Source organism: Ceratotherium simum, chromosome 37 (assembly GCF_057802395.1).
Source record: "Ceratotherium simum simum isolate JZ-2026a chromosome 37, ASM5780239v1, whole genome shotgun sequence".
NCBI lineage: Eukaryota > Metazoa > Chordata > Mammalia > Perissodactyla > Rhinocerotidae > Ceratotherium > Ceratotherium simum.
This window is the reverse complement of record NC_141936.1, coordinates 20,314,692-20,342,488: the sequence shown is the minus strand read 5'-3', so window position 1 is coordinate 20,342,488 and position 27,797 is coordinate 20,314,692. Positions and strand designations below refer to the sequence as shown.

At 56.2% G+C, this 27,797-nt stretch overlaps 1 protein-coding gene and 1 long non-coding RNA gene across 2 annotated transcripts in view; one reads left to right on the top strand and one right to left on the bottom strand.

The window, feature by feature from the left end:
* Window positions 1-212: 212 nt before the first annotated feature.
* Window positions 213-27,797, bottom strand: part of CFAP65 (cilia and flagella associated protein 65) — a 32,196-nt gene continuing 4,611 nt past the window's right edge. Inside the window, exons 3-32 of the mRNA XM_087424808.1 lie at window positions 26,541-26,643; window positions 25,867-26,033; window positions 25,470-25,669; window positions 25,037-25,182; window positions 24,289-24,511; window positions 23,661-23,926; window positions 23,002-23,202; window positions 22,440-22,799; window positions 20,858-20,995; window positions 18,951-19,196; window positions 18,135-18,359; window positions 17,064-17,222; window positions 16,680-16,830; window positions 16,109-16,237; window positions 14,767-14,980; window positions 14,330-14,458; window positions 10,159-10,335; window positions 9,789-9,855; window positions 9,532-9,642; window positions 7,317-7,508; window positions 7,055-7,213; window positions 5,701-5,844; window positions 5,019-5,132; window positions 4,711-4,818; window positions 3,387-3,431; window positions 2,948-3,150; window positions 2,374-2,502; window positions 1,337-1,831; window positions 512-649; window positions 213-389 (exon numbers count right to left, since the gene is read on the bottom strand). Coding sequence (XP_087280934.1) covers window positions 233-389; window positions 512-649; window positions 1,337-1,831; window positions 2,374-2,502; window positions 2,948-3,150; window positions 3,387-3,431; window positions 4,711-4,818; window positions 5,019-5,132; window positions 5,701-5,844; window positions 7,055-7,213; window positions 7,317-7,508; window positions 9,532-9,642; window positions 9,789-9,855; window positions 10,159-10,335; window positions 14,330-14,458; window positions 14,767-14,980; window positions 16,109-16,237; window positions 16,680-16,830; window positions 17,064-17,222; window positions 18,135-18,359; window positions 18,951-19,196; window positions 20,858-20,995; window positions 22,440-22,799; window positions 23,002-23,202; window positions 23,661-23,926; window positions 24,289-24,511; window positions 25,037-25,182; window positions 25,470-25,669; window positions 25,867-26,033; window positions 26,541-26,643 — 5,296 coding nt within the window. The 3' untranslated portion in view covers window positions 213-232. The remainder of the gene's footprint in view (window positions 390-511; window positions 650-1,336; window positions 1,832-2,373; window positions 2,503-2,947; window positions 3,151-3,386; window positions 3,432-4,710; window positions 4,819-5,018; window positions 5,133-5,700; window positions 5,845-7,054; window positions 7,214-7,316; window positions 7,509-9,531; window positions 9,643-9,788; window positions 9,856-10,158; window positions 10,336-14,329; window positions 14,459-14,766; window positions 14,981-16,108; window positions 16,238-16,679; window positions 16,831-17,063; window positions 17,223-18,134; window positions 18,360-18,950; window positions 19,197-20,857; window positions 20,996-22,439; window positions 22,800-23,001; window positions 23,203-23,660; window positions 23,927-24,288; window positions 24,512-25,036; window positions 25,183-25,469; window positions 25,670-25,866; window positions 26,034-26,540; window positions 26,644-27,797) is intronic.
* LOC147912315 (uncharacterized) lies at window positions 9,773-11,561 on the top strand. The gene is made up of 3 exons (XR_015550075.1): window positions 9,773-9,904; window positions 10,296-10,375; window positions 10,944-11,561. It is a non-coding gene; the product is annotated as an uncharacterized LOC147912315 (long non-coding RNA).

The following is a 27,797-nucleotide window of genomic DNA, read 5'->3' as shown; positions in this document are numbered from 1 at the left end:
CGCCCTCCGCTGGGCAGACCAGATCCAGCGCCCGGCAGCGAGCGGCGGCGAACTCCCGCCCAGCTGCGGTGTGGAGCGGGGAGGCGCAACCTCCCAGCCCCTAAGTCTCCAGTGAGTCGCTGCAGTCTACTTCGGTCGCTCCCACCATCTGTCCCACTCAGAGCGCGCGCGCGAGTTCCTCCCGCGTCGGGGAAATAAAGTCAAGGCAGATATAGCAAAAAGGCTAGATGCTTTACTGGCGGGGTGGTGGAGAGGGGGCCGGGCGGAACCTAGGGCAAGTCGGCGCTGGCGTCTGCAAAGAGTCAGTAGGGGGCGGCGCCACCGGGTGGGGCACCTCCGCTTGCTGCGGCCCCAGGGGCGCCACCGGCAGCGGGTCGGGAGTCGGAATCCTGGAAGACAGAAAGCCCCAGGTGGGGGGGAGGGCGAGTCTTCGGGCCGAGCCTGCCCGCCCCCGCTGCCCCTCGCGCCCCTCCCGCGCCCTCCGCGTGGCCGCTGGCCCGGGCGCCCCCACCTGGGAACGCTGAGTGGCGGCAGGGCGATGACGCGCGGCCGCGAGGTGAGCACCACCTCCCCGCGGCTCGCCTCCACCAGGATGTTCTGGATCATGTTCTCCAGCAGCGCCTCCTGCAGGTTGGTGAAAGCCGGGAGCCTGTGGGGGGCGGGGGCGCGGGTGTCAGCGCCGCCACCAAGCGCGCTCGTGTTCTCCGCTGGCCTCCTCTGTGCTCTACCCTGCACCGCGTGCTCTGCGTGGATTCTCATTTAACTCCGCGCCCTCCCAACACTATGAGGCATCCTTGTTCCAATTTTATAGACGCTCAAACTGTGGCTTAGAGACCCAGTTGCCAAACGTCACACTGCTGGTACAAGTGGTGGGATTCCAACCCAGGCAATGGTAGCCCCTATCCCAGGGCCAGGTTTGGGGAAAGGCATCGAGTGATGAGTGGGTGCAGAAGGAACTGAGTGGGGCCTAAGGAATCCCAACAGAGACAGAAAGTGGCCACAGAACAGCCCCAGGGGAAGGAGGTACAAGGAGAGGCGGTACTTCTCTCCTGACTCTAGAAACCCCTTTAAGGGACTTTGAAGACTATAACCACCCTCCTGAAAGTGGTGTGCTAGTAAATGTTAATAGCAGGGTCTTGGAGAAAAAAATTAAAGCTCAGATGGCCATTCTGTAAATCCGCCCAGGGGGACCTGAAGCTACCAATGTGATGTGGATGAGCGCTGAGTTGGGAAGAGACCGGCACACAGGTAGAGGCTGGCCCCAGCACACCATCGCCTCCTGGGATCCTTCTGCACACACCCCCCTCCACACCCTCCCCCGGGGCTGGCTGCTCACCGGCTGGTGGCCTCCTTCTCGTCCTGCTCCTGCTCCTCCTTCAGTATGACCTTCAGCTGCTGCTGCCACCGCCATTTCAGGGACTCCTGGGATGTGGGCTGCAGCATGGGCTCAGTCCCCACCCAGGCCAGCAGCTCTGCTTCCTTCTCCTCCAGCTCCTCCTCCTCGAGCTCCTCCTTGCCCGTCTCCTCCTCCTCTTCCATCTCCTCCTCTTCCTCCTCTTCCTCTTCCAGCTCCTCCTCTTCCTCTTCGCCCTTCTCCTCTTCTTCCCCGGCTTCCTTCTTCCCCAGCCTCAGTTTGTCCTCCTCCTGCTCCTTGCTTTTGCTGTCCTCCCAGCTCTTGGAGGATGGAGACAGGACTGGCACTAGGTGCAGGCTGCTGTTCTGAGCCATGAACCTGGCCGACTGCTCACTCCAGAACTGGCAGAAGTAAGGTATCTGCTCCACCAGGTTTTGGTCCACAGCCTCATGGAAGATCTTGTCTTCCAGCAGGCCCCTGGGTGGCAGGGAGGAGAAGGTCCTTGATGAGAAGCCTGGCAGCTTCCTGTGGGGCTCTGGCTCTGGGGTTCCCTAAGGGGCGGTTCTTGCCTACTGTGTCCACAAACAGGTGCTAGGTAGGGGATGGATTGGAGCCATCGGTCAGTTGCCCCTCCCAACCCTTCTTTAGAGACAGGCATCGCTGGGCCCCATGGAGTCTTAGAGGTGAACTTTTTATGGTGGAGGTTGATCCAGGATGTGAGAGTTACACAGATGAGGGGCAGGAGCCCTGGGGAGACAGTGACCTGGCTCCAGACCTCATCTTCCCGCCATGAACAGGCAGAACCCCAGACCCAGCCCTGAGGATCCCTCCAGCCAGCTCCATTAGAGCTGCACCATCCTGGAGGGCCTGGGGTCACCAGTGGCAGGATCTTGTGAGCAAGTTCTATTTTTCAGGAAAGGAAGGGCTGGGACTTCAGGGGCTGTGGGTGGACCCAGAGTTGACTGAATGAGCTGAAGATATGGGGGGTGGCGGTGAGGGTCCAGGGGGTGGGTGGTCACCTGATGATACTAGTGAGACAGTCAACCAGGAGCTGCTTCTCCTGCTTGGAGACAAGGGCCCGACTGTCAAGGGATTCTTCCTCAGAAGTTTCCGACTCCTCTCTGGGGTGCTTCCTCTTTGGCAGCTCCCTGGGGCAGGCCATGACATTCTAAGTGGCCTGTGGAAGCCACCCTGCTGGGGTTGGGGGCACAAGCAATGGTGGGGGCCATGCAGTCATGAAGACATAGATGAGTCTGGGGCAGCCCCAGCCTTAACCCAAACGTAGCACTACTGCATTTGGGGACTCAAGCCCAACCCTCAGAGTCGGTGCAGGACCTGAAGAGGCTCCAAGTTGGAAAGGGAAGGAAGGTGGGTATGGGGAGCCCTAGGTGGGTTCCCTAGGGGGCTCTGACTCTTTGCCCCCATCCTCATAAGGGCCTAAGTAGTAATGGGGCATCCTGGGCCCCATTCATCCCACCACCACTGCACCTGTTCTAAGCCCTCAGCAAGGGTTGGGTCTGGGCACCCCTGTTCTGGAGTGGGAGAGGGGGCAGAGAGCAGAGGAAGGAGATCCCTCCCTCCCTGGGAGTTCACCGGTGCAAGAAGTGGCGGGGAAAGTCGGAGAAGAAGTTGGCCAGGAAGTAGTCAGTGGCATGGGCGCGGGCAGTGAGGCCCAAGCGGAGCATGCCTGGTGAGGGCAGCTGGGGACATGGCCAGGATGTCTCCTCCTTTGGGATCTTAAGGTTCCAGTTGGCAGGCCGGTTGAGAGGCTGCTGGTTCTTGATGGGGGGCAGCGTCTTTGGGAAGGGGGAGGCAGGGATGACAGGGGTTTGGGGACCACATTCTCATCACTGATGGGTCCCTAGTCCCCCAACCACTTCCTTTTGGGCTACATACGGGTGTAACCCCACCCATTGGCAGCTTTGTCACTCCCTTCTAGGAGGCCTTCCCTGGGGTTGGAGTTATCTCTGGGAGCAAGCAAGGACCCTCTCAAGTTATCCCCAGGAGACAGGCCTGGGGCTTATGACCTCACCTTGTACTTCCTCACAGGTTCACAGGCTGTACAATACACTCTTCTCTGTGGAAGCAAAGAGAATGCTGCTTAGGATGCAAGAGGCCTAGAGGGACTCCCCTCTTTCTGCCCTTCCTGCTGGCCCACAGATGGCCTGAAGCCAATGCCAGGACCTGCTGCCCTCTTGGTCCTGCCCAATGCCCAGTCACACCCTCTTCCAGAACCTTCCTTAGGGAACTACTGCCTGCAGACAAGGAAAATGTGGTTACCCAACTGAAGGAAAGAGAAGGAGATGCCATCAACATGTACAGGCTGCCCTAATTCCCGGGAGCTTGTGCCCCGGAGCTTTGTGGTTTGGTGTGACAAGGAAACAGCATTCCTTATTAAGACTTAATTTGCAAACCCCTTCTCCTATCTGCTCAAGGCATGGTTTGTATTCACAGTTGAGCCAGAGCCTCGGAGGAGAGCAGAGAGGTGTCTCCTTGGGGCTTCAGTGTGGTGGATGCAGAGGTGATCGGGGTGCAAGAATATCAACATGCAGAGGCTATGATACTGGGGGGGGGGCCAAGACAGATGTTTTGTCTCATGTCTATTATTGGTCTCCCCCTCACCAATACTAATAGCCCATGTTCAATGAATGCTTACTGGGCGCGAGGCACTGCTGTAGACACTTTACCCATATTAACTCACTTAATCCTCACAATAACTCTATGAAGCAGATCATATGTTACTCGCATTTAAAAATATTTTTAAAACTTTTATTTTTAACCTTCTTAATATGGAAAATTTCAAATGTATACAAAAGTGGAGAGAAGGCTACAAAGAATCCTCCATAACTCGCCATCCGGCTTCAACAATTAGCAACTCAGCAAACCTTGTCTGAGCCATACCCCCGCTCTGGATTATCTTGAAGCCAAGCCCAGGTGTCATATTACCCCCATTTTACAGTTGGGGAACCGAGAGGTTAGATAACTTGACCAAGATCACAGAGCTAGAAATCGTCAAAGCCAGAGAACTTGTGTCCAGAGCTGCACTGGAAACCGCTATGCCACACTGTCTTCCATCAGAAGGTGAGCTCTGCCTTGTTTCTCCGGAGTCCCCAGTGCCCAGCACGTCGTAGGCACTCTTTAAATACTGGCTACATGAAGCAGGGCATGGTCAGCCACCTTTGTATCCAGAGTCTCCTGGGGAGATGCTATGCTCAGTGTAATGAAAGAAATCTAGTCTCTTAAAACAGGCTGGCCAGTTTTGCATGTAGAACCACCTCGGATCACCACCTCTGTCCCTTCTAGTAAGGCCAATCAGAAAGATCTGTGGTGTTCAAGGCCCCCTCTGCCCTCCTCACCTTCACTTTCCTATCTGTGATGGTGAACTCCATTTCCTGCCGCACCTTCTCATCCTTCCACTCCTGCAGCTCCTTATGGTACTGCTTCAGGAGTTCCTGCTGGTACACCTGTGGCCAGGACAAGGAGAGAGATGAATGACGGGAGGGCCTGTAGCCAGGCCTTGTCCTGGGCCTGTGCTGTGGGCCCCTCACTTTTCCAGGGAGTGGCCCTTGCCTCTCTCTGGGGGTCTGGGAATCTCATAGCCTATCCTACCACCCAGGACTGGGAGCTGTGCTCCATCCCAGCTTCTCTCTGGGGCTGATCCTACCTTGCATACCAGGTCCAGGCTGTAGAAGCTGGCATGCACTGAGGCCTTTAGGGTCACCACAAATGGGATTGACTCTTCAGGAGCCACCTTCCCTCTCACAGGACTCACGGACACCTGTTGATTTGGGGAAGGAGCCTGTGGAGCTTCACAGGAATGGGATGGGACAAGATGGGATGGGATGGCATGGGGTGGTATGGGGTGGGGTGGGATGGCATGGGGTGGGATGGGCTGAGGTGGGATGGGTGAGATGGGGTGGGATGGAGTGGGATGGGATGGGATGAGATGGGGTGGGGTGGGATGGGGTGAGATGGGACACAATGGGATGGGATGAGATGGAATGGGATGGGATGGGATGGGGTGAGATGGGACACAATGGGATGGGATGGGATGGAGTGGGATGGGATACAATGGGATGGGATGGGATGGAGCGGGGTGGGATGGGGTGAGATGGGGTGGGGTGGGATGGCGTGAGATGGGACACGGTGGGATGGGATGGAGTCTGAGGGGATAGGATGAGATGGGGTGGGGTGGGTTGGGATGGAGTGACATGGGACACAATGACACGGGATGGGATCGGGTGGGATGGGGTGGGATGAGATGGGACACAATGGGATGGGGTGGCATGGGGTGGGTCTGGAGCCCTGCTGGAAGTTCTGATTCTGTGGACAGAAGGGACTCTCACCTCCCCAAAGTCTAGAGGCCTCAGCTGCCAGACGAAGGCAATTGTCTCATTCTTGGAGATGTTGTTGAGGAACAGCAGGCGGCTGCACTTGCTCTGCACAGGAATGTTCCCCAGGGAGATATGAGACTGAGACAGGAAGACATTCTGTTGTTGGAGACAACACAACAGCAACTTTGCGAGGTGAAGAAATAATAACCATAGCAACCACTACCAGTTACTGAGTGCTTTCAACAGGCCAGGCACCATGGTAGGCAATTTACATGCACTTGAGCCTCCCGACGGCCCTGTGACATACGTCCTATTATCATCCCTATTTTACAGATGTGCTGCTAAGGTTCAGAGAGCATAAATAATTTTCCCAAAGATCTCTCAGGCCTGGCTGGGTTAAACCCAGTCTCACTCTAAAGCCTGTGATTTTGACCACTAAAATAGGCTTGGAAGGACTGAGAAATCAAAATTCACTTAGAGAAGACAGAACTAAAGCCAACATAATTTGAGTCCCTGAAGGATGGTGTAAATTAACGGGTGGTCAGCTGTTGGCATCTTCACTGGGCCCAGAACGGGAGCTGTGTTGTAGGTGTCTGGAAAGACTGAGGCCACACAGAAGGGGCACTTTCTCTCTGTCCAGACCCTTAGTGCCTCCAGGGCTGAGACTTTGTCTGGCTCTTCTCTGTGTGCCCAGGACCTCCACAGTGCTCATCCTGCAGTAGGAGTCCAACGAGGGTAGGAGCGGAAGAGTGGACAGGCGAATGTATGGGTGGATAGTGACTGGATAGGAGCTTGGAAGGATAGATGGAGAAGCGGGTGGATGGATGGGTGGAGAAGTGGGTGGATGGATGGATAGATACATAGATGAGTAAATGGGCATGTGGGTCAATGGGGAGATGGATGGATGGGTGGGGGGATAGATAAATGCATCAGACCTTCCAAAGTGAGGAGTGTGTGAACTAAGTGTTATTGACCCTAAATATCTTTCAGCACAATCTATCTAGGTCCAAGAGAGGACTGTTCTGTATGAAGATAATCCCTCAGAGCCCTAGAATGGAGAGCTTCTTTCTACCCATTCCAATACCCTCACCCCTACGCCCAGAGAGGAGGGTGGGTGGCGGACCCTGCAGCAGGTGGAGTCGCTTGAGAAGAAACACCTGTGTGTGCTAGGTGGCAGGGTAACCCTCTCATGGAGCTGGTGCTGCCTCCTAACTCTGGAGGAGGGCTGGTTCAGGCTTCCCCTCTGCATCCCTCCCTTCTCAACTCCATCTCCTTTCCTTCCCAGCCTCCCCATCCCTCTGGACTGGCTTCCCTGGGCCTCAGCCTCCTCCTAGGCCTCAGGCCTTCCCAGCTCCCTTCCTCCCACCTGTCCAGGAACCATCAGCCTAGAGTGTATGGAGCTGTTGTCCCACGAGGAGATGTTGTGGAATGGGGCTGTATCCCCCATGACGTGGGGGTCATAGCCCACTCCCTGGAAGTGGATGACAGCTGAGTTCCATCCCAGGATGTGTATGGGCACATCCACCTGGGAAGACAGGAGGGTGGGGGAAGGAACTGGTCAGAGCAAGGCCTGCTGAGAAGGCCAACTCCAACACCCCCACCTCATATTAGCCCAGGCTGCTGCTCACTGAGTAGGTCTTGGCCTCAATGGGTGAGAAGATCCACAAGACCTGAGCAGTTGTGCCTGGCGGGATCTCCCCTTGGGGGTTGAGGCAGCAGAAGATGGGGTGATTGAAATTTTTTTCCTGAACATGCAACAGGACGTTGGTCTGGATCTCATATGTCACAGGCACCGAACCACCGTTATACAGCTCATAAATCTGCAGAGGGCAGAAATAGGGAAATCTCCACACCAGTGCAGGGCTCCAATGCAGAGAGCCTGGGATTCTGAGTCCACTGTGGGAGGACAGGTTGGTCTCTACGATGTCACCTTACAGTCTCAGAGCTCCCCTAAATACCTCTGATTTCCCCTATGGCTTGATCACCCAAGGAGGATGTAACTGTATTTTCAGACTGTGACACTTCGGGACAATCTGTACCCTTATTTTATTTGCTCTCAACTTACCTTTGTCAAAGTATAAGGGGACACTAATGCTCGTGTCCCTAGTGTTGGAATTTAGGGAAATGTCCATGCACGCACCATCCAGACCCTTCATCGCTTTCTAGGCTCTTGTTCTAATCACCTGTGAGGCTGCCGCTTTCCACATCTCCCATTAGAGGCAGTCCTGCTCAAAGGCAGATAAGGGAGCAAAAGGAAGGTCTGAGGTTCCCAAGACTAACTCCAAAGTTTGGGAATCACAGAACATCCTGGAAGAAACCCGAGATCTTCTGGTCCAATCCTACATTTGATGAGAAAATGGAAGCCAGAAGGAATAAAGACTTCATCTGGGTTTAGGCCTGGCCCCCACATCTTTCTCAGCACTGAATATGCTGACTTATTTCTCTAGCTTGGACCACGCCCTGAGCTCAGACTTGTTATCCTACATCCACTTGACAACCCCTCTTGGTTGTCTCATAGGCATCTTAAATTTGGCCAAAATCAAACTTTTCACTCTAACGTCTATTCCTCCCCCTAGTTTATCTCCTGTCAGCAAATGGCACTGCATATTCCCAGGAGCTCCAACTGGGAATCCACACATCCTTAATCCCTCCTTTTCTCTTACTCCCCAGATCCAATCCCCAGCAAGTCTCAATGATTCTGCCTCCAGAATGTAAATTAAATCTGTTCACTTCTCTCTGTTTCCACTGCCCTCTTGCAGGTCCAGACCACCATCTGTCACCATCTCATGAATGAAGGAGGAAGCTTGGCCACAGTTGTGGAGTCTGGTTGGAGGTACAATGGGGTCTCCTGGCTCTGGATCTGGGGGCATTTTCCATTGTCTATGTTCAGGGCCACAGGGAAGTGGTCTGGTCTCTCTGGAAAGCTCTCTGGGAGCACATGAGTCTTTGCTTTCCTTTTTCAAGGGTCTGGGCCTCTGCAGCCTCTGCTTAGCCCCACGGCATTCTGCAAAGCAGGCAGAGTAGGTGTAGGGTGGTGTAGGGTGGCGTAGGGTGGTGTAGGGAAGTGAACAGAGCTCGGGGCTAGGAGACCCCCTCTCAGGTCCAGGAGGCCCGTTCCTCTGCTTCTAGGCTGAATGGCTAGAGGCCCCTGCCCAGAAACACAAGGGCTTCTAAATGGTTAAAAATTTCAGAGCTGTGAAGTGTTTGGAAAAACACTATGTCCCCCTCTTGGAGATTTCCAATGCACATTTTCACAGCAAAGGAACCGGATTCCTTCCAATTAATTAAGAAAATTCTATAGCTTCGCGAGGATTCATGTTCCAGTTTTTCACATTCCAGTGTGTGATTTTGCAGCAGGGATTTTCAAACTGTGGCTGAGACCTATTAGTGAGCAACCAATTTAGTGGGTCATGTCTAGCATTTTAAAAGTGGAAAAGAATAAAATAAAAAAGAAAACAACAGAGTACTTCGCATGCAGTAGTGTACGTATTGATTTGTGATACTTTTGTTTTGGTCGTATGTGTATGTATGCACTGGGTTATTATCCCAAATATATTAGTGTGGTTCATGGTCAAAGAAGTTTGAAGAACCCTGTGCTAGAGGAAAGAACCCCCCTCTTTTGCATGAGAATGCAAAGGCCCTAGTACCAGGCACCAGGAAGATGAAGCCACTTGCCTTTGGTCTCTCCCAGTTGCCCAATCTCAGGGTTCAATCTGCAGCCCCACCTCTTAGAGTGAGGACTTCTGAAGGGTGGGGTCTTTGTCACCCCATCAAGGGCTGATGCAGATACATGGAGATCCATGCTTAGGCCTCTTGGTGACCGGGACAGTGTAGACCACTGACCTGCCTCGGGGGCAGTGGGTCGCCGATGGGGACCGGGATGAACTGGTGGCTAGTGGAGGTGAAGTGCACATACTTCTGCTCCGGCTTCACTGTCACACCTACGAAATTCAGCTGGAAATAGAAAGCCCATGAGTAGCATCCTTCCCGGGAGGAACAGAAGCACCCAGCAGAGAGATCTGGACCCCAGCTCCCTGGGGCCTCGGTGTCCTGCTCCTTTCTTGGTTGCCCAGGACAGGACCAGGGTGCTGGGGCCTCACCAGGATCTCCCGGCCATGGGACACCTTGAAGAGCACCGGGAGGCGATCAGTGCCGATGAACACGTGGCTGGAAGAGAGGAGACAAGTCCGAGATGAGCTATGGAGCTGTGGTACAGGTGGGAGAACAAATGGTCATGGCACGCTTGTGGCTTTGAGCTGGCTAGCCTTTGGGAGCGTGTGGAGACCCCTGAGTTGGGATGGAGCAGGAGGGGAATTAAACCTCCCTTGCAGGTGGGAAGGTGGGGTCCTCCCGGGGTGGTGGCCACTCAGGGACTCCTAGAGTCACACAGTGCAAGGCCAGGCTCGTCCAGGAGCCAGGGGAAAGGGGGTCTCCAGGACCGGAAGTGCAGGGTGGGTGGTGGGGGAGCACCTGTATTTGAACTCCACCATCCGCTCCTGCCCGGGACTCAAGCTCCCGGCCTTGGGGCTGATGGAGAATATGCAATTGTCCAGCACGCGCATTTGATGCAGCTCGGTGGCGTCAAACTCTGCTTGCTCTGCCCACAGCTCCAGGTCGATCTGCTGGTCACTCGGGAAGAGGAAGGCCCTGGAAGAGGAGGGAGGAGTCTCTCAGTCAGAACAGAGAGGTGGGAGTTTTGAGCCCTGGATGGGACGGATGGAGGGCTCCTCCACGCTCCCCCCCCACTTCATGCCCCCATTTGGCAAGCTCTCCCATCCATGGCTGAGCAAATGTGGCTGTTGTGGATTCTCATTCCATAATGGCCTCAAAACCTGGGAACAGAAGCAGGGCTGTGGTGACTAAATGGGAAGTGGAGACTGGGCCTCTGATTGTGGGTGCCAAGGGTCGAGGGGGTCGCTTGTATATGTGGGTCACTTTGAGCTGGCCACTAACCCTGGAGGGGTTTCTGTGACAAAGCTCTTAGGAATAGCCATTTGAGGTGTCTAGGAACGCCCACAGCACCAGCCAGGGGCCCGGAGAGGGAGGGTGTCCGCCCAGCTTGGGCACAGGGCAGAGAACAGATGCTCCAGGAGGGCTGGCACTCTGGAATCTAAAGCAAGGCTGGGCGGAGAATTAATGCCGCTGAAATTCCTCATGTTGTAGTAAAGTAGACACTGCACTCTAAATAGCTGACAACACAAGTGACAGAGGGCTCCCAGGGTCACAATCTGAAAAGGAGACCCCCTCACTCTCAGAGAGATGGCACAGAACTGGCCTCAAACTGGGCAGCAGATATGAACAGGGAGCAGCCAGAAGGGGAAAAGAAAATGGCCAAGACATCTGAGAAGGCTCGATGAGTTGGAGAAATGCGAGTCGAAATCCCCTCGAATCAATCTTACGTTATGTTCACGTGGGAAACGCGAAAAATGGTTACACTCAAAGCCGGTGAGTTTAGAGAGAAGAGACCCCCTTCCCATGGGAAGGGAGAGAAGGAGCTGCTGCCACCTTTTGTTGTAGGAACTTTGGGAGCAACTATTAGAATAAAAAATGTATATGCCCTTTGACTCAAGAATTCCATTTTGGGGAACCTGCGAGAATAAATGCATGCATGTGTGCGCGCGCACACACACACATCCATGGATGTTATTACAGCTTTGTTTGTAGTGGCAAAAAACAAAACAAAACAAAGCACTGGGAACCACTAACGTCATCCAGTAAAGGAGTGGTTTAATAACTTAAGGTCCATTCATATTAGAGAATATTATGCAACTATTAAAAAGAATGATTGAAATCTGTACGGATTGATCTGCATTGATCTCAAGGGAATGTTATTGGTATAATGCGGAATGAAAATGTTATTGATATAATGCTGAGCAGGAAGTAATATGTATAGTTTCATGCCATAACTGTAAGAAAAAAAATGCGAGGGAAACAAAGTAACCCTATAGCCGTATCCGTGTGTCTGTACGTTGTATGAGGCTGAGAGCAGAGCACATGCTGATCCCTCGTCATCCCCTCCGAGTGGGCTTGGAGGGGGAGCTAGCCATCTCTTACTTTTCTCCCATCACCCTTGTATTGTTGACTTGTTACAGGTCGTTTTATCTGGGGATACGGATCAGTGGCAAAACTGGAGATCTCGCTCCTTTAGGGTCATCTGGGTAGTTTCAATACCTCTGTTTCCTTTGTGGCCCTCACCCAGTCTCCCTCCAAATAATCCCGACCCCCTTGCCTTTTCTAGCGTGGTACCCCATCTGGGGACTGCAGCAGCCTCCACACCTGTCCCCCTGCCTCAAGCCGCTGACCCATTCCTCTCTCCACACCCCGCGCCCCAGACCAGAGTGACAGGTCTTGAAAGTAGACCATGTCTTTGCCCCCCATCCCATCGATGCCCTCAGGAAGAAGTCCACACTCCTAGAAGGAGAAGGATTCCGAGGCCCCGCATGCATTGGCCCCGGCCTGCCTCCCCAGCCGCATCCCAGGCCCTTCCCTCCCCCCGATCAACGCTCCAGCCACGCTGTGCCCTTTTCTCTTACCAATGTTCATGCCAGGCCCTCTGTCTGGAAGGCTCTTCACAGCCTCTCTTTCTCTTCTCCTGAGGCTGCAGGTCTAGCTTAATTGTAGCTTCCTCCAGGAAGCCTTTTTGGTATGCCCCCCACCATCAATTGCAAAATGGAGTGAAGTGGCCTTGAGGGCTGCCCACACTTTCACAGCAGACATCACCCTGTGCCAAAAGGTTGGTCTGCCCTGAGACCCCTGCCATACCTGGAGGGCAGGGCCTGGGCTCCTCCTCACTTCTATTCTGAAGGCCGAGCCTGAGCCCCTGCCTAGGAAGCCCCCAGCAAATGTTTAGCCAATGACTTAATGAGTGTATGAGGGAACAAATGACGTTAACCAGCATATCTGACATCCGTAAGGAATCTCCCCTTAAATGCGAGACCTGACCTCTCCCTGGGCCAAGAGCAGAGGCATCAGAGGAGAAGGCTTGGAGGGGGTTGGGCGGCCTTCTGGTGCCCTATTTCCCCCGGTGGGCCCCCTCCCACTTGGGGCTCTCACTCCGTCCTGCCTGCTGCTGCCTCCAGGCCAAGTCCACACTCCCTGTTTCTTACTGGTCTTGGCAGGAATAAAACCTTCAGTCTGTTCTTTATGAGCTCAGCAGAGACCGGCTCGAATTTTCAAAAATAGCCTTCTAAGAAACTGAAAGGAAACACAACAACACAAAAAGCCAGGAGAGTCCAGCCTTCCAAGGAAGGTTGCCTGTGCTCAGAATTCTGGAAGGAGCACGGACTGCCTTCCTGAACCTCAGATGGTCTCCTGACGGACGGCTCAGCTCAGTGGGCACCCTGCCTGGCTTTCCTCTCGCCTCGGTTTCCAGCCACCTGGACCCTCTCCACCGAGAGTGTGAGCTGGCTTGCTCCTACACAAACACACACACGCACAACCCACCAAAATACCCTGCTGCACGCCAGGATGCAGGCCAACGCCGCTTTCCCTGCCCCCGCCCCCGAGCCCTGTAGGGCCTGGCTCCTGGCCACTCAGAGCCCAGTGAATGGTGGATCCGGCCCCACCTGGCCAGCAGCCCTGCCTGCCAAGCCTCCTCAGTCATTCAGGGCCCAGAGCTCTGTTACTCACAGTCCCCGCACTTCTCAGACAGGAGCCACCTAAGAAACCAGCTTCCCCAGGCACCTCCACCACACGGAGGGGCCGGGCAATCCAGACAGTAAGGGGCGGCCACTGTACCCCGACGATGCAGCCCCACTCCAGCTTCACCCCCACACACCCTAAGACTCTGCTCAGGCAGGAGGGTTCCTGAGACCACAGATGCCCCTGCCTGTGTATTTTCACTCTCATCCTCCCACTGTCATGCCCAGGCTGGGCCCCCGGCTCTCTCTCCCAGGCCTGACCCAGATCGGGACACATCTTCCTCACCTCCCTTTAGCCAAGTGAAGTTGGAAGTCATCAAAAAGAAGTTAACTAGGAAATCAAGGGGCGTGGTGGAGGCAGGGAGGAAGAACAAGAAAAAGCCCTGGTGTGGAAACGGGATGTTCGCTGGGCACAAGTTTGGGGCTCCAGGGGGAGGAAAGTGCAGCACAGGAAGGGCGAGGCATGGTGGGCTCAGGTCTCCGGGCCTGGGCCCCTTGTGACTGGAGAAGTGCAGCCCGCCCCGGGGCCAGCCTCCACCCTTCCCGTAGCCCCACACGGCTTCACTCAGCCAGGCCATCCTCCCCGACACCGGCTCGGTGGCAGCAGATCCCTGTCGTTCCTCACCAGAGACCTTCAACTCGCCCTCATGCAGGCCCAGCCCCCCTGGACCAGGGCTCCCTCAGGGGTGCCCCAGGGCCTAGCACAGTGCCTGGCATGCAGCAGATGCTCAATGGATGTTTCTTGTTCATGAAGCTATGAAGATGAACGTGCCAGTCTTCATCAGGTTGATTCCACCACTGCTGAGACCATTGATGCGTCTCAGCCAGTGACAGCTCCGGTGTCCTGCTGGGCAAGCCCGGCCCCACCCTGGCTTCCACACCCCATCACTGGGGGGTCCCGCTCTTCACAGACACCATGCAGCCAAGCCTACCATCAGCAAGAGAAAGCCTCCAGCACCTGCCTCCTGGGCCCCCTAGCATCCCCCTCCAGCCAGCCATACCAGTCCAGGGGCACCACTCCACTGTTCTTCAGGACCAGGAGCACCACAGAAGGTGGGGCCTCTATCGGTGCTGCCCCAAAATTGAAGTCGAGCTTCAGAGGGGTGAAGACGTGGGGGATCTGGCTTGTGCTGTGTGGAGCAGAGAAGCGGGTTCAGAGACAGGGATGGTGACAGGATGGGGCCCTCCCAGGGGTGGCTGGCTTGGCACTCATCTCCCTCCAGGTGGGAATTGGAGAATCTGGGACTCAGGGGTAGGGGTGGGCTGGCACTTTCGACCTCCAGTCAATCCCTGCCTTCTCCAGGCCCCTCCAGGGACGGGCAAGAAGTTGGGGGGAGATAGGGAGCCACTTCTTGGACAGCTCCTGGTGCTGGGGTGTGGGCAGAAAGCCCCAAGAACATCTCCAGATGGGCCCTGCCCCTCCCCAGGCCCAGCTCACCTGTGCCGGGTGGGCACCTTGTAGGTGAGCTCGCAGGGCGTGGGGTCGCGCTCCAAGTAACTGTTGAGCATGTCCAGGGAGAAGAGGCGCCACAGGTGCTTCCGGGTGATGCCCTCGGCACTGCCCATGGAGCAGGCATCCAGGATGGACAGTAAGGGGTACACGGCCATCAGGGACACGTGACACAGCTCCTGCTTCTCCCCAACCTTGTTATCTGGGGGAAAGGGATGTGGAAGAGGAGAGCAAGCTCACCGCCCGGAGCGGGGCGTGCAGGCTGAGGGTGCAGGGCCCCCGGGGCCCCCTGTCCCAGGACCCTGGTCAGGAGCAGCAGGTGTCTCCCAGGCTCCGGGATGCTTCCGACAACGGCTGACCCTTGACTGATGCTTTTTCCATGCCAGGCCTTGTCCTAAGTGCTTCCCACACATCAGTGTATTGAATGTCCACCGTGATTTGTTTTCAAACTAGTAATTCTTACTCACAGCTTTATTGAGATATCATTTATACACCATAAAATTAACCCTTTTAACGCGCACAATTCAGTGGTTTTTCATATATTCACAGAGTTGTGCAACCAACACCACTATCTAATTTTAGACCATTTTCAACACCCCAAAAAGAAACCTGGTACCAAGTAGCTGTCACTTTCCATTCACCCCTCCCCTCATCTCTGGCAACCACGAATCTACTTTCCGTCTCTAGGGATTTGCCTATTCTGGACTTGTCACTTAAATGGTGTCATACATATGTGGCTTTTTGTGCCTGGCTTCTTTCACTTGGTGTAATGTTTTCAAGGTTCATCCATGTGGTAGCATGTCTCAGTACTTCCTTTCTCTTGCCTGCACACCGTTAATATCCCCATTTTACAGATGTGGAAATTGAGGCACAGGGAGGTTAAACAACTTGCTAAGGTTACATGGCTAATCAGCGCTGGGGCCGGGGTCCAACCCCAGGCAGTCTGGCTCGAGCCCACACTCTCGGTGGCTCTTCTGTGCTGCCTGGATTCCTCCCAGCAGGACTGGGGGAGGCTGGTAACAACTCCATTTTACGGAGGAGAAGGCTGAGCCCCAGGGTAGCTGAGGATCTAAGATCCCACAATAAATGAGCACAGCTCCAAGCTCTTCATGTTGAGTCCTCCAGAGCTCAAGCACACACAGACACGGACGCCCCCACAGACAGATGTGGGTGGAAAAAGGCATGTACATCAGACAAAGGCACACCCTAGCACGCTCGCACTCTGCTAGCTCTGTCTGGACCCTCAGCATCCTTCCACCCCAAGTCCTGCTCCCACAGCCCTCCCCCTCTCCTCGTTGGTCCTCACTCTCTGCGTCAGATGGCCCAGTACCTCTGTGGGAGAGGAGAGAGTAGCTGATGGTCCAGGAGAACTGGGCCTGGAGTTTGGGACAGGCGGTCAGGCAGATGGTGTCCTGGGACCGGGCTGGCACGCTCCCCTCTGTACGGTCCAGCTGCAGAGCTGCTCAGGGATGACCCAGGTGGGGTCAGGGCAGAGGAGGCCCTCAGTGCAGGCCAGGGAGGCCAGCCTCTCCTCCTGCTCCTTCCCAAATACCCTCCCCCGGGCCAGAAGAGCACTGGCAGGAGAGCAGGCCCTGAGCTAGAAAGTAGGGAGCAGAGTCTCTCCTCCCAGACCAAGACAGAGGGGACCTGTCTCTGCGTCACTGGAACCTGCTAAGCCCTTTGCTACACCTGGCAACCCCGCGAGGTAGGTGCCACCATAGCCCCGTTTTACAGACGAGGAAGTTAAGGCTCAGAGAGGACAGTCACCCGCCCAATGCCACGCATCTAGAAAGTGGAAGCACCAAGTGCTCTGCTGGCCCCCAAACCAGGGTCTGGTCAACCAGTCTGAACCACTGCCCCTCACGGCCCGCCTCCCTGGCCCCAGTCCCGGCCCAGGGTACCGAGGGTACCGTCGCCGACGAGCTCGGGGCTGCGCTGCTGCAGGAAGAGGCGGTAGTGGAGCGTGCAGCTGCCGGCGTTTAGGAGCACCAGCAGCCTGGACTGCTTGCTGTTCACCAGCATGTTCCCGAAGTCCAGCTCCTTTTCCTTGGCCTGAGGGCCAGACTCAGCCAGCCCAGGCTCGGGGGCTCCCCCAGGCCCACGGTGCCAGCTTTCCCACCCCTGGCCTCAGAGAATCCCCAGGAAGGGCAGGTCCAGGGTGCGGGCCGGAGGGCCAGAGGGCTCCCATCCTCTACCCTCTTGGAGTCGGGCACCCTGGGGTCTTCCCTCCCACCTGTGCCCCGGCCACTGTTCCCACCCCCACCCGCCAGGGCTCTCCCACTCACAGAGAGGCTGCTGGTGATGCCCATGCCCACCAGCCGGAGCATGTAGTGGGTGGTGGCGGGGGGGTTGGTGTTTGGGGGCAGGCCGCCTTCCCAGACCCACAGCCCCACTTGGAACAGGTACTTGGTCTCCTCCAGAGGGCTGAAGGTCCATGTCAGCGTCTGGGGTCACAGAGATTATCCCTGCATGGGGATCTCCAGGAACCACCCCGGCCAGGCTCCTAGCCATCTGAGGTCCGATTACAGGATATCCAGCTATGGTGACCCTTTCTGAGTGTCTGCCCTGTGCCAGGCACTTCACACACATCACATATTACATTATCTCCCTAAGCCCCTCAATCTTTTATCCCCACGAGCTAAGTGGTATTATTTTAGTGCCTCGTTTTCTGAGGAGAAAGTGGACACTCAGAGAAGTGGGGTAACCAGCCCAAGGTCACACAGCTGGTGAGGCACCTAGAGGGGGCTGGGGTGTGGACTCTCATGGCTGACTCCAGAGCCTGTGTGGTCTCTCACCTCGCTGATTATTTCCCCTGGGTTCTTACAGACACCAGGCGTTGCTGGTTCTGGGCCCAAGCTTGGCCTCCCCAACTAGTCTATAAGGCCCTCTAGGGATGGGGGTCTGCTAGTGTGGGTCCCAGCCCGTGCCCCCCTCCGGGCTGCTACTGGGCCTCTAGAAGTCCTCTTTCTCACTCCTTAATGATAGCCACCCATTTGGCCCCAAATCCAGCTGCTCCAAACTACCCCCTAGTGATCTCACAGCTGTGGGGCCTATGGATGGAGAGTGGACTCTCCCCCGGACACTGGCATTAGAAACCCTAGTTCAAGTCCCAGCTCTGGGCCTCCTAATTTATAATCTTAGTAAGTGGCGTTTTCTTCTCTAAGTCTCAACTCTTTGTAAACTGATGATGGTAACAGTGGTACCTCCTCACAAGGCTGGGGGAGGTGACTAGGATTGAGTGGTTGGGGTCACACAGTAAGCCTGGACCCTGAGAGGCGTGAGTAAGAGATGATGGTGACAGTGAGAATGACAGGGACCCTTCCCTCCAGCCCTTGGCAGTGGGGCAGGGCACTCACGAGGCTTTCGTTGGGCTGGATAAGCCCCCTGGCAGGCTGGACGGCCAGCATCTTTCGGTGCTGCTGGGAGACCCTCCACTCAAACTCCAGGGGCAGACGCGAGGGGTTGCGGCAGGTGGAGAGGCTGGTGGAGCAGCAGCCCACCCAGGTGGGCTTGAAGAAGATGCTTCTGCCAGCGTCCAGCCTCAGCTGCAGTGGCTCCTCCCGGCTCTGCATGCTCACCTCCTGGGGCCAGAGGAGGGAGGGCAGTGCCCTGACCTCACCCCACAGCCCTGGCTCCCCCACACGTCCAGGAAGCCACAGAGGGGCAGCTTTTCCCCCTTGGAGAGGGCAGCAAAAGGCCCTCTGCCAGCCGGGGCCTGGGCAGCTTCTGCCAAAGGCAGAGTAAGTAGCGACTGACCCAGAAGATGGTTCTTGGAAAGAACTCAGGGACCGAGAGAGGATGTACAGACCATCTCATGGGGCAGGCACGGGTCCACCACTCTGGACCCTTTCCATGGCCTGGCCCCACACACCCCTCTACCTCCTGCAGATATGAGTCTTGCATTGCCCCTGCTCCTTCCTTTGGGACCTCTGCGCCCTTTTCCTTGTCCTAGACCCCCTGAGGTGGACGGGCAGGGCCCTGAGGGCTGGGATAGCTATTCACAAATGTGGCCAAGGGGTCCTCCCCCTGCTCTGCCACTTCCTGAAGGAGAAGCGGCCCCTCGGCTGCTGTAGGGGAGCGTTAGAGGCCAACCCCAGAATGTGGCTTTGAAAAAGGAAGCCCCAGACTACGGCCCATTCCCAAGGACCCAGTCCCCTTCCCCTGCCTCCCACCTTGAGATACTGGGGGCCAAAATTGAACTGCAAGTAGAACGTGTGCTGCTTCCAGGCATTGCCCTTGGGGTAGGTACAGACGAGGAAGATCTGGTGGGCCCCAGGGGCCACGAGGCCTGAGCTGGGCCGCAGGGAGATGTCTGAGCTGCTTTTGGGGGCCAGGCTGAAGGTGAGGAGCGTGGAGCCTTTGTTGACCAGGAGCAGGCTGCGGTAGGAGGGGTCGCCGGGGGACACTGCAGGAAATAGCTGGGGTGCGAGAGAAGAGGGACCCAAGCTCAGATCTACGCCTCCCCCCACCCCCCATACACACAGTCAGGGCAGTCTGTGTGGGCTCAGGTGGGGCCATCTGCAAGGAGATCCAAGATGCCTCCACACACTCCAGCCAAGGCCCTGGGAGCAGGGAATGGTGGGAGGCCATAGCCTCGCACCAAAAAATGCTTCTGTCCTCCAGAGACTTCCAGACAGTGAGAGGGGGTGGCCCCAGGACCTGGCTCTGGGAAACTCCAGCTTCTGAGATCCTTCTCAAGGTTAAGTAGAAATTGTGGCATTTTAGCGTGCCCTCAAATCATCCTTTGGAGAACCCGCTTTCAGAGATCCTGGTCCAGAAGCTCTGGGGTAAGCAGCCCCTTCTAGACGATTCTCATGCAGGTGGCTGAGGGGAAACCCCCTTTGAGAAAGGGAAAGCCCTCACAAGCCCAGCTTCCAACCACTCCATCAGCATCTCAGGTGTGGCCAGTGCCAGGCTGAGAGCTGAGCAGGCTAGGCAACACGAGGCCTGGAATCACTGCCCAGGGCGCCCCATCCATCCAGCTGGGGTAACATGTGCACTGTGTGAGACGGCGAGGGGGCGACATGGGCCCAGAATCTGCTGGACTGCAGGAGAGGCCACAGACCTCTGGGAGGAACTGGTCAAGGGAAAGGGATGGGGGGTCGGTGAGGGGAACCCTGTGCCGTCAGGGAGGGCCTCAGGAAGGGGTGCCCCGAGCTGAATCTTGCGGGTGGAGTAGGTTTGGGACTAGAGGGCAGAAGTGTAGCTGGTGGGAGGAGCAAGATCGCCCCCAAGCACATTGTCCCAAAGTGGCACCTTTCCAGCAATACGAGGCACGAGGGTAGCAAAGACAGATGAGGGGACAGCCCGGTGGCGTAGTGGTTAAGTTTGCGCACTCTGCCCGGGGTTCACGGGTTTGGATCCCGGGCACAGACCTACCCGCTGCTTATCAAGCCATACTGTGGCAGGCGTCCCACATGTAGAATAGAGGAAGATTGGCACAGATGTTAGCTCAGGGCCAATCTTCCTTACCAAAAAAAAAAAACACTGATGAAAAGCCTGACAATAGTATCAGAAGCTGGAAAGAGGCATCAAGGGAGAAACCAGAATTGGAACGTGGCTGTCTGGTTCCAGGGTCTGTGCTTTAAGCCCTATGTCATCCTGCTGCTCGGGTCAGCCAGGGCCACCAGGGGCCCTCCAGAGAGGCCTGGGAATTACGACTCCCTGAGAAGGGGCTAAGCCAAGGGGCCAGCTCTGTGACCCCCGCAGGCCTCGGCGGTCCCCCAAGGCAGGGGCTCATGGTGTGCGTGGTCGTATTCCTTGGGCCTAGTCCAGAACGTGGGGCACAGCAGGTGCTCAGTAAACAGGACAAATGAAGGGACTGGAGAGTTTTAAGCTCAGTGTGAGAGGACCAGAGAGTATTTCAGATGGAGCAGGGAGGAGCCAGCAGTCCAAGCCCCAGACTCTCCCCAGGCCCAGTGCTGAGGCCCCAGAGAGAGTCCTCCACTGGCCCAGAGCCCCGGGGCTGGCGGTGGGGAGGGTGGGACGACCGGGGAGGGTGGTGGGATGTGTTTCTGAGGCCATCAGAGAGGGAAGAGCGGAAGCCAGGCTCCCCCGTCCCACCTCCCACTGCCTCTACCTTGGGGGCATCCAGGGAATACTGGGGGACGTGGTGCTCCAAGCTGGGGTGGTAGCTGTGGCCTCGAGCCCGGAGCGTCAGGCACCAGGACGGGCACACGGTGCAGTCCTCCTCGATATTACTGTAGCTCTGCAGCACCTGCAGGGGCCAGACCCACAGACAAGCTCAGGACCCTGCGTCCGACCTTGGGGGCTCCCCAACTTGCCCCCCTGTACTGCGAGAGTCCTGCCTGGGGCTCTGGGAAGACAGGGCAGGGAACAACAGTCATCACAGCCATGCACTGAGCACTCGGCAAACATGCTCCATAATCCTCACGACAGCCCGGGACGAGGCTGGGGCTGGGATGTGAAAGCCACATTCATCCTGCAGGAATGCGCCTAGAGAAGCGCCAGCCAATGGAAACAGAACGCGAGCCACAGATGTAAGCCGCAGACGTCATTTCAAATGTTCCAGCAGCCACAGTCACACAGTGAAACATGGGGAATTAGTTTCAATAATATGTTTTATTTAACCCAATAGATCCAAAATCTTATCATTTCAACACATAATCAATATATAAGTGACGTGTGAGATATTTTGCACGCTTTTCGTGCTAAGTAGTGGAAATCTGGCGTGTCTCTTATGCTCACAGCACATCTCAGTTTGGACCAGCCACACTCCACGTGCTCAGTAGCCAGCTGGGGCTGGTGGCCGCCGTATCCGACAGCATAGGGCTAGAGCCTGTAGCCTGAAAATCTGACGGGCTCAGCCCCAGCCAAGCCAGGTGTCCACCATCTTATTCCTACAAACCTCCCCATTCCCCCACTGCCAAGGAATTGGAACAGAGGTAATGCAAGACTCAGCTTTGGAAAGCCTTCTCGAAAGTTCGGACATGACCCCAAGTTTGCAGATGAAAAGACCAGGGCTCAGAGGCATTAAGGGACTTGCCCAGGGTCACACAGCTGGTAAGGGACTCTGATCTTGACTGCACTGCTCTACTCTTCTCTTGGCCCCTGGACCTGGGCCAGTGGGAGAGAATAGCAGGGTAGGCAGAGCTGAGAAGGGAGGGAAAGGGCAGAACTGATGTGTCCTAGGCTGGGGACAGCCTGTGCTCTGATTCCCTGGCAAACAGAAGTTGTGCTAGAAGCCCCTCCCGCACACGCCTAATCACCGGTGCCCCTGACTCTGTCCCCCACGATATGGATCCTGCCCACGGCTCTTCTAGAGGTACCACTTCCTGCTTCAAGGACTAGAGAAAAGCCAGGAGTCCCTCTAGCCAGGAGCCTCAGGGAGCTACTCCCTGTGCACCAAATTTTCCCAAAGGGCTTGACCCTAGCTGAGTCCTCCCTCTGGAGGGTGTGGGAGGCCACATATGAATGAGACATAATCAGATGGGCCAAGAAGCCCCCCAGCCAAGGCAGGCCTGGCTGCCTTGAGGCTGGGAGAAGATAAACCAGTAAGGCCGCTGTCCAGCCAAGGAGAAGAGCCTGGCAGAGAGGAAGGATCCTACTGCAGCCATCCGTCACCCCCTCCAACCCCACCCTGCCATTCAGGCTCCAGGCCAGAGACCCTGTCTCTCCCCATTTCGTCTGCCTGCACACACCTTATAGACAGCGAAGGCTTCGAGCTCCACGGCGTAGAGGGTGTTGGGGTAAGGCGGCCGGAAGTGGAGGCGCCCGGCCATGGACTTGAGCGGGGGCACATCACAGGTGTCTGGGGTCACCCAGAAGGGGCAGTCGGACCTGCGCGTCCAGACCACGGTGATCTTGCCCTTGGTGTGGTTCACCAGGCACAGGGGGACAGGGCTGGGGTCCTCGGGCCCAGGACAGGCACCAAAATCCACCTCGACAGGCTCTATGCTGACGGGCGGGGGGAATATGGCCATGTCATTGCTGCCGTCGAAGAAGTACTCAGCCATGGGGGGGATGAGGGGATACTGCGGGGCTGGCGTGTCCTCCAGGTCCTGCGTGGGGAGAGACCAACTGCCATTCCCCTGCCGCTGCCCTTGATCTGCAGGCTCCTTTCTGGAAAAGGCTACAAGAGCTCCACACAGGTCACCCCCAACTACTAATGGCGGCACGGGACTGCCCAAGAATTGCTAGAGAAGAAAGCATGCACCTGGGGAAGGTAGCCTGCCTCCGGGGGACCCAGAGGGGTCACCATACCTCAGTGGGAATCATGAGGGCCCCGCTCCTATCCTGCTCCAACTTCTTCTCGTGCAGCATGATGCCCAGGATGTCAGGAGGGTAGAGCGTTAGGCCCCGTACCAAGTGTGTGCGGTACCAGGTGAGGTGCTGAGGCTTCAAAATGGCAGGCTTGGTGCTGTCTGAGTGGCAGGTCCCGAGCAGGTCCAGGAACAGCGGGCCCTATGACATTTGTCCATGAGCAGCTAGATTTCAGCCCCCACTCGCCACATTGGCCAGGCACCAGCTGGCCAGGGCACCATTTGTACCACCTTGCCCAGGAGCCTGGGTTGGGGTCCTCGCTTCAAGACTCTCTGCCCTGCACATGCTGTGTGGGGTGAGATCCAATCCCCCCTCTTCACAGCCCAGCAGCAGCAGCAGCAGCAGAACAGTCCCTGGCCTGGCAACAGTGAGGGCAAGATGGACACATCCACCTGGCCCAGACTGGGCTTCATGTGCCCCGCCCATGCTCTCTCTCCAAAAGCTAGGCTGGGGCCCTGGAGGAGATGATCCAGGCAGACAGCCCCAGAAGTTCCAGAACACAAGAGAGTGAGCATCAAGCACTGCCTTCATCACTAGGCCTCAGAGGGGCCCCTCCAGCTCCTAGGGGAGCCCCTCCTCCCCTGTCTCCCACCTCTCACCTGGTGGTGGATGAGACAGGCCACCCGCCGGAAGTAGATGATGGGGTGAGTGGGCTGGAAGGCACAGTGCAGGGTCTTGCGGGCCTTGCCCACCAGTGTCCCAAAGGTAGGTCTGATGCTGAAGACACTTTCCTGGCAGTCAATGGCAAACTGGAAGTGGGCCGTACAGTCCGACTTGTTCTCAATCCACAGGGGCTGCTCAGAGCGCTCCCCAAGGTTGACCCAGCTGAAGTTGACGCAGTAGTGCTGCAGGGACACATCAGGACCTGGGCGTAGGAGATGCGGTCCCCGTGAGTGGGCCCTGCCACCTGGGTGGGGCTGGGGTACCAGCCTCCCCAAGGATGTCTCAGAAAGGGTCCAACTCATGGGAGGTGGTGCTGCCGGGAGATGGGAGGCTGGAAAGGCCAGGAGCCCCGGTGGCCTGAGCAGAACTCCAGCATCACCAGGGGCGAGGGTGGCAACATCTCCAGGTGTCTGCAACTGATTCCTCACTGAGCCCACCAGGGGGCAGCAGACACCCAGGCTGAAGGGCAAGGAGGCATCCGGCTCTTAGGAGCAGGCAAGGAGCACTTGCCATCCTAAGTGTGGGCTGCTCCTGGGGACTGCAGCGTCCTGGGGTTGCCAGTACCTCTACAGAAACCAACGACTTGGAGCAGGGTTTGGGAGGTACAGCCAGAGGGCATGATGGACAAGTAGTCCATAGTTCTGACGTCCAGGGTCTCGGGGTGGAAGAACACCGACACCCATCTCTTCTCTCCTGGGGGCACGATGCCATGGGCCGTGGGGCACGAGAAGGCCTGGTCTTTGGCCAGTGTGTCTGAGGCCATTTCAATCCTGAAGGGGGCGCTCACCTGCGGGGCCAGGTGGGGACAGGAAGGGTCAGGTCACAGGGTGGGGCAGTCTGCCATTATAGAGGTGCCCCACTCAGGGAGTGAGGGCAGCTGGCATCCAGCCTGCACCCCACTTGTCAGCTTTGAGTGTGGGGTGAGGCCACGTTCACCAGGAGGAAGGAAGGGACCAAGCTGTGTGCCCTGCACAGGGACCACCCAGAGGGGGCACGCTTTTCTTTTCCCAAAGGTACCATAAAGGCTAGTTGGGGTCCTGGAGTCAGGACAATCTTAGGGCTGCTCTTGGGGTTGCTCTGGGGGTCAAGCAATACCCCAGCCCAGCCTCCAGCTGAGAGGAGAGGGGGACACCTGTTGACACACGTGTGTATCAACAGACATAGGTGACGTGAGGCGTGGGGCCAAGGGTATGAAGAGAAAGGCGTATGCTGTAAAGGCGGCGGGTTTTCGGAGCACCCAGCCCTGTGGCCCCTGACTGAACAGCCCCTCGGGGTTGTTCTGCCCCCCCCCCCACATACACAGGTCGCATACCACTGACGGGTTATACAGCTTGATCTGCCTCTTGGCAGTGCAGCCCACAGCCACGGAGCCAAAGTGCAGCACTTTCTGGAAGCCTTCGACATCCTGGTCCTCTGGTCGCTTCTGCTTTATGCTCACCAGCAGCTGGGCGCATTTGGCTGGGGCAGAGATGGGGGGTCTTGAGGAGAAACCCACCAGGGCCCCTGCGGCCCCTGCTGAACAGCCCCTCGAAGAAAGCAGGTGTCCCCAGGGAAACATTGGCCTGTGACACCAAGGAGGGCAAAGAAAAGGCAAAGCCTGAAGGGTGGGGGGAGGGCAGGAAGCTGCCGGAGGTCCCATGGGGGCCAGGCCAGGGTGGCAGGTGGGGTAGGTGGCACAGTGAGGTTTTGAGACCCAGGGAGGTGCACAGGTGAGCCCTGGGGACAGGTGAGAGCTCGGGCCTCACCCACAGCCTGCAGCTGGATGCTGCTCTTCTGCTTGCTGCCCTCCCCGTACCAGCACGTGGCTTGAACTTCATAGATGATCGCCATAAGGGGCTGAATGGTCACCTTGATCTGGCAGGCCTGGCCTGGCTCCAGCAGCCCCGTGGTGGGCAGCATCTGGAACGGGCTGGGGAAGTCCCAGCTGAAGAAGGTGGGCAGGTCCCTGGAGGGGGGTGCAGGTCAGAGCCACCGGGCTCATTCTGACCGCTGCCCTTGCTTTAGAAAGATGGAGATGCTGGGCAGCCCTCTCTACTCCCCCCACCCCCTGCCCCCTCCAGACACACCAGTCTCTCCCGCTCCCAGGAACCCTCCTCATGGTTCCCGCTCTGCACACTTCTGAGCCTCAGCCACTCCCCTCACCCCACATTGTCCAGGCAGAACCAGGCCTCGGCCGTGTCCCCCACGGCACACATGGGCAACTGCAGGAATGGTGGGCAGGTCAGATTGTGGCAAGGCAGGGTGGCCCTCAGGTCCACACAGAACATTCCCTCTGCTTTTTCAAACCACAGCTGGTCCATGTACTCCTTCTGCAGTGCGGGGGGTCGGGGGCAGAGGGAGTCCCTGGTCAGTGGTACCTGGGTGGGACTCAGGGACGACACATCCCACTCTAGCCCTTGGCCATCTCCCCAGCACAACCACTGAGGGATGGGCTGGGCCATGGCCCTCCATCTCAGTCTCTGAGGAGAGGGTCAGTTACCTATGCTCCAACACTGTCTTGGTCTCAGAGATATGGGGCCTCTTTTGTGAGGAACAACATATTTGGGGGAATGTTTTGAGAGTAGGAAGAGGCCAAGGAATCTAGGGCTTTGATGATTCAGTAGCACAGCGTTTAACCTCCAACATCCAACTGGGAACCCCCTCTGTCTAGTGAGTTTAGGGTCTGAGCCCCTCCAGGGCTTCCCAAGCTGGAGTTTTTCCTCCAGCTGGCAGGCTGTGTGTGTGTGGGAGCTCCTTGCTGCTCTGCCCGGCCTCCTGTTCCAAGGTCACTGTGCCTGTGTCCCTCCCTGCTCTCTGCTCGCCGTGGCAGACCTTACCTCCTCCAGAGGCCGGAAGATGATGGGGAGCGTGAGGGTTATGCCCGGGCTCAGGAAGATGGGCTGAGGGATGACCGTGAAGAAGAACTTAGTCTTGGGGGGCCTGCGGGAGAGAGCCAGGAGATAAGCAATTCAGGATCATTGCTCAGAAAACTAGAACGAGGAGAAAGGTTAGGGAAGACCCTGGAAAGCTGAGGAGGCTGGGTCCTTAGGACTATGGAGGGGGAAACAAGGGGATTCTGTCACAGGAGGACCTGTCTCCCTCATCCTACAACTTTTCTGGCAGCCCTTCACTTCAGGATGTCAGAGCACTGAATGAATAGATGCGCTGCGAGGAAGCAGCACTGGTACCTCTGGTGCACGTGGGAGTCAGCAGGGACGGGGGTGGGGAAGGCTCCTTGATGTGACCTAGTGCCTGAGCGCTTAGCTGGGAGAAACCAAGGCTGAGAACAGAGGTACTGGGGATGCCTTTCCAAGGGCTCCAAGATGGGTCCAAACCACAGATCCTACAGACTTCACAAATATTAATAAGATATTGCCAACAAGTCTGTACCAATAAATGTTAAACTTTAGATGAAAGAAACACATTCCTAGGAAAGTATAACTTAGCAAAACTGACTCAAGAATTATACAATAAATCTTATGGCCACCCTACCTAAAAATGATCAAAGAAATTGAATAAGTAGTCAAAAATCTTCCCACAAAAAACACTAGGCTGGATGACTTCACAGTAAGTCCTAACAAGCATTTGATAAAAAATAATTCCAGCCTTAATTTCCCGATAATATAAAATGAGGAACCACTGCCCAACATATTCTGTGAATCCATCATAACATTGTTACCAAATCCTGACAGAGGCAGGAGCCAAGAGAAGAAACAAAAATTACAGGCCAATCTCACCCACAAACGAAATATTGGCCAAAAGAATTTAGCAATATCTAGAAAGGATACTCAATCATGCCCAAGTTGGGCTTATCCTAGGAATATTTAGGTTTAGAAAAATCAGTTAATGTAACCCACCATATTAACAATTTAAGAGAGGAAAAATTAAATGATCACTTCAATAAAGAAAAATATTAGATAAACTTCAACATATATTTATGAGAAAAACTCTCAGCAACCTAGGAATAGAAGGGAATTTCCTTAACCTGATACAGTCTAAAAAGACAAAACAGAACAAAACAACTACAGGAAACACCCAAATTAACGGTGAAACATTGGAATCTTTCACTTTGAGATCGTGAATAAAACAAGGCC